At 35.4% G+C, this 3075-nt stretch overlaps 1 protein-coding gene across 1 annotated transcript; it reads left to right on the forward strand.

Moving 5' to 3' along the window:
* The first annotated feature begins 412 nt into the window (after nt 1–412).
* Nucleotides 413–1867, forward strand: LOC137932352 (ATP-dependent DNA helicase pif1-like). The gene has a single exon (XM_068775956.1). The coding sequence runs from the start codon at nt 413–415 to the stop codon at nt 1865–1867; it is 1455 nt and encodes a 484-aa protein (XP_068632057.1).
* Nucleotides 1868–3075: the final 1208 nt, after the last annotated feature.

Consider the following 3075-nt stretch of genomic DNA (forward strand, 5'->3'; position numbering starts at 1 on the left):
GCTGGTAAATGTGCGTGGGCCAACTTCATTTGAGACACTACGAACTGTTAATGGTGTAATATTCCCAACATATCGTGCTGCATGTGAAGAATTGAACTTATTAGAAAACGATACCCATTGGGATACGACAATCGCTAAAGCCATTATCTCTGCATCTCCAAGTCAGATACGCACATTATTCGCTATCATAATTTCGACATGTTTTCCATCAAACCCATGTAACCTGTGGCACAAATACAAGGATAGTATGTCAGAAGATATTTTACATCAAAGTCGTGTCAGTTCCAGAAATCACGATATTGAGATGAATGAGGAGATACATAATCGTGCTTTACTCTTGATCGAAGATATGTGTTACCTCATGTGCGGTAATTTATTAATCAGGTTAGGAATGCCAGCGCCAAATCGTGAAATGAATGACGCATTTAATCGAGAATTGGAACGGGAACGTGAATATGATCACCAGGAATTAGATTTAGTAGTTCAAAGGAATGTACCCCTGTTAAATTACCAACAAAAGGAAGTTTATGATACTTTAATGAAGGTAATCGCTGATGAAAATGGTGGTTTATATTTCCTAGATGCCCCTGGTGGAACTGGCAAGACATTCCTTATGTCATTAGTTTTAGCAACTGTTCGGGCGAGATCCAACATAGCGGTTGCAGTTGCTTCTTCTGGAATAGCAGCCACATTGTTAGAAGGATGCCGTACGGCTCATTCAGCATTCAAATTACCGTTAAATCTTCAAACTATTGAAGAACCAACGTGTAATATTGCAAAACACTCAGCAATGGCCAAAGTTTTAGCGGCATCGAAAATCATCATCTGGGACGAATGCACAATGGCGCATAAACGTGCATTAGAAGCACTTAACCGAACATTAAAAGATTTACGCAATGACTCGAGATATTTTGGAGGAGCAATGATTTTACTGTCTGGCGATTTCCGCCAAATACTGCCAGTAATTCCAAGATCTACGGCTGCTGATGAAATAAACGCTTGCCTCAAATCGTCAAATCTATGGCGCTATGTGAAGAAACTGCAGCTGACAACAAACATGAGAGTTACATTGCTTAATGATACATCTGCTGAAGATTTCTCGGAGCAATTGCTGACTATCGGTAATGGTCAAGTACCTGTCGATGAATCGAGCGGATTAATATCATTTCCAAATAATTTCTGTAATTTTGTCTCATCAAAAGACGAACTTATCAACAATGTATTTCCAAATATTATTTCTAACTACAAAAATAATGAATGGTTGAGTGAGCGAGCAATTTTAGCGGCTAAGAATAAAGATGCAGATGACCTGAACTACATAATTCAAAATAAGATCATTGGAACAATGCATTCATTCAAATCTATTGACTGCGTCACAAATGAAGATGCCACCAACTATCCAATTGAATTTTTAAACTCTTTGGACGTGCCTGGCTTACCACCGCACAATTTACGCCTAAAGGTTGGCTCCGTAGTAATCATGCTTCGAAACTTAAACCAACCAAAACTGTGCAACGGTACGCGTTTGGTGGTTAGTAAATTGATGAACAATGTAATTTACGCTACGATAATGATAGGAAAATTCAAAGGTGAGGAAGTTCTCATTCCGAGGATCCCGATGATCCCAACCGATATGCCGTTTGAATTTAAAAGACTTCAATTTCCGATACGTCTTGCATTCGCCATGACCATCAACAAATCACAAGGCCAATCCTTAAAAGTTTGTGGTTTAAATCTAGAACATTCATGTTTTTCACATGGTCAATTATACGTGGCATGTTCACGGGTCGGAAGACCATCTGCGTTGTTTGTTTTTGCGCCTGATAATAAAACAAAAAATGTCGTGTATCACAAGGTACTTAAGTGAACAGCAACCTATGTACTAAAATACAGAAATAATAATGAATGATTAATGTAGTTATTTAATTTTTTTTTTAATTTTTCCAAAAAAAAACACAATCTGTTTATTTATTGCCATTAAGGCGGAACAAAGTTCGCCGGGTCAGCTAGTTTCAAATGAAATGAAACACTCTCTTGTTTCTCTTTGAAGTTTACGATTTTAGCCTTGTAAGGCTGTTACAGTTTTAAAGGTTAAGCATCAATTTTTAAGTGAAGGTAAAACTAAAATTATTCCTATTCCTAATTCTATCCGTTTTCGTGCTTTAGCTTTGGTTGTTATACGCGTCTGTGTGTTCCGAAGAGGTTGTTTTTTGTATTCCCGGGTGTTAGGGGGAACAGACCGTGATATGTTGCTGCTACTGTCATTCTACTTCTGAGCTCTAGACATTGAAGTTGAAGTATTCTTCTTGTTCTTTCTTATTCTTTCAGGCTCTTTCGAGCTTTCTTGCATGCGTCTCGAGACCGTTCAATGGTTACTTGTTCAGCCTCCTAAATATATATATAAAACTCATTTATTCAACATTGAAATTTTTAACAGAACTCTATTGATCGTCAACTTATTTTTTTAACTATTTTACGAATGTCTGTGTTAACGGATGTGTATATATGTATGTATATATGAATATAAATAAATAAATACAAATGTACATATATATATTCGCGCGGTGTTTAAAGTTGTCTTGTTATGTTTAATGCCTTTAAAGCTTTTATATATTAACCAATCACCCGGTACACTTGTGAACTATATATACTTAACATAAATATAAATAAAAATCTTTGATGGTTTTTTGATAAATAAATATATATTTTTAAGAAAATTTGTAAAATAAACGTATTTAACGACTCAATCCTCTTTAAGAAGTTTCTGGTAAAGTAACTTACATTATAAAGTCGAGAGGCATTCGCAGTGACGTTACTTAGGCACGTGATCTGGCACCTTTAACGAAGTATCTTGAATTTTTAAACATTACCGCAAAGGAGGCAGCCTCTTTGAGAATTTGTAAAGTATTTTACACCTGTTTGTTCTAGAGGGTGTTAAACATATATATATATATATATATATATTGTCTTTTTACTACTGGGCCACAAGTATTTTTTTTAGACGGTGGTAATATACTATGTGAATAGATAAAAAAGATAAAATAGGAAAAATTAGATAACACAATAAATACAGAA

This window comes from Battus philenor, unplaced genomic scaffold (assembly GCF_028537555.1).
Source record: "Battus philenor isolate CCGP_79_NKW_IND1 unplaced genomic scaffold, ilBatPhil1.0.hap1 SCAF_9, whole genome shotgun sequence".
In the NCBI taxonomy this organism is placed as follows: domain Eukaryota; kingdom Metazoa; phylum Arthropoda; class Insecta; order Lepidoptera; family Papilionidae; genus Battus; species Battus philenor.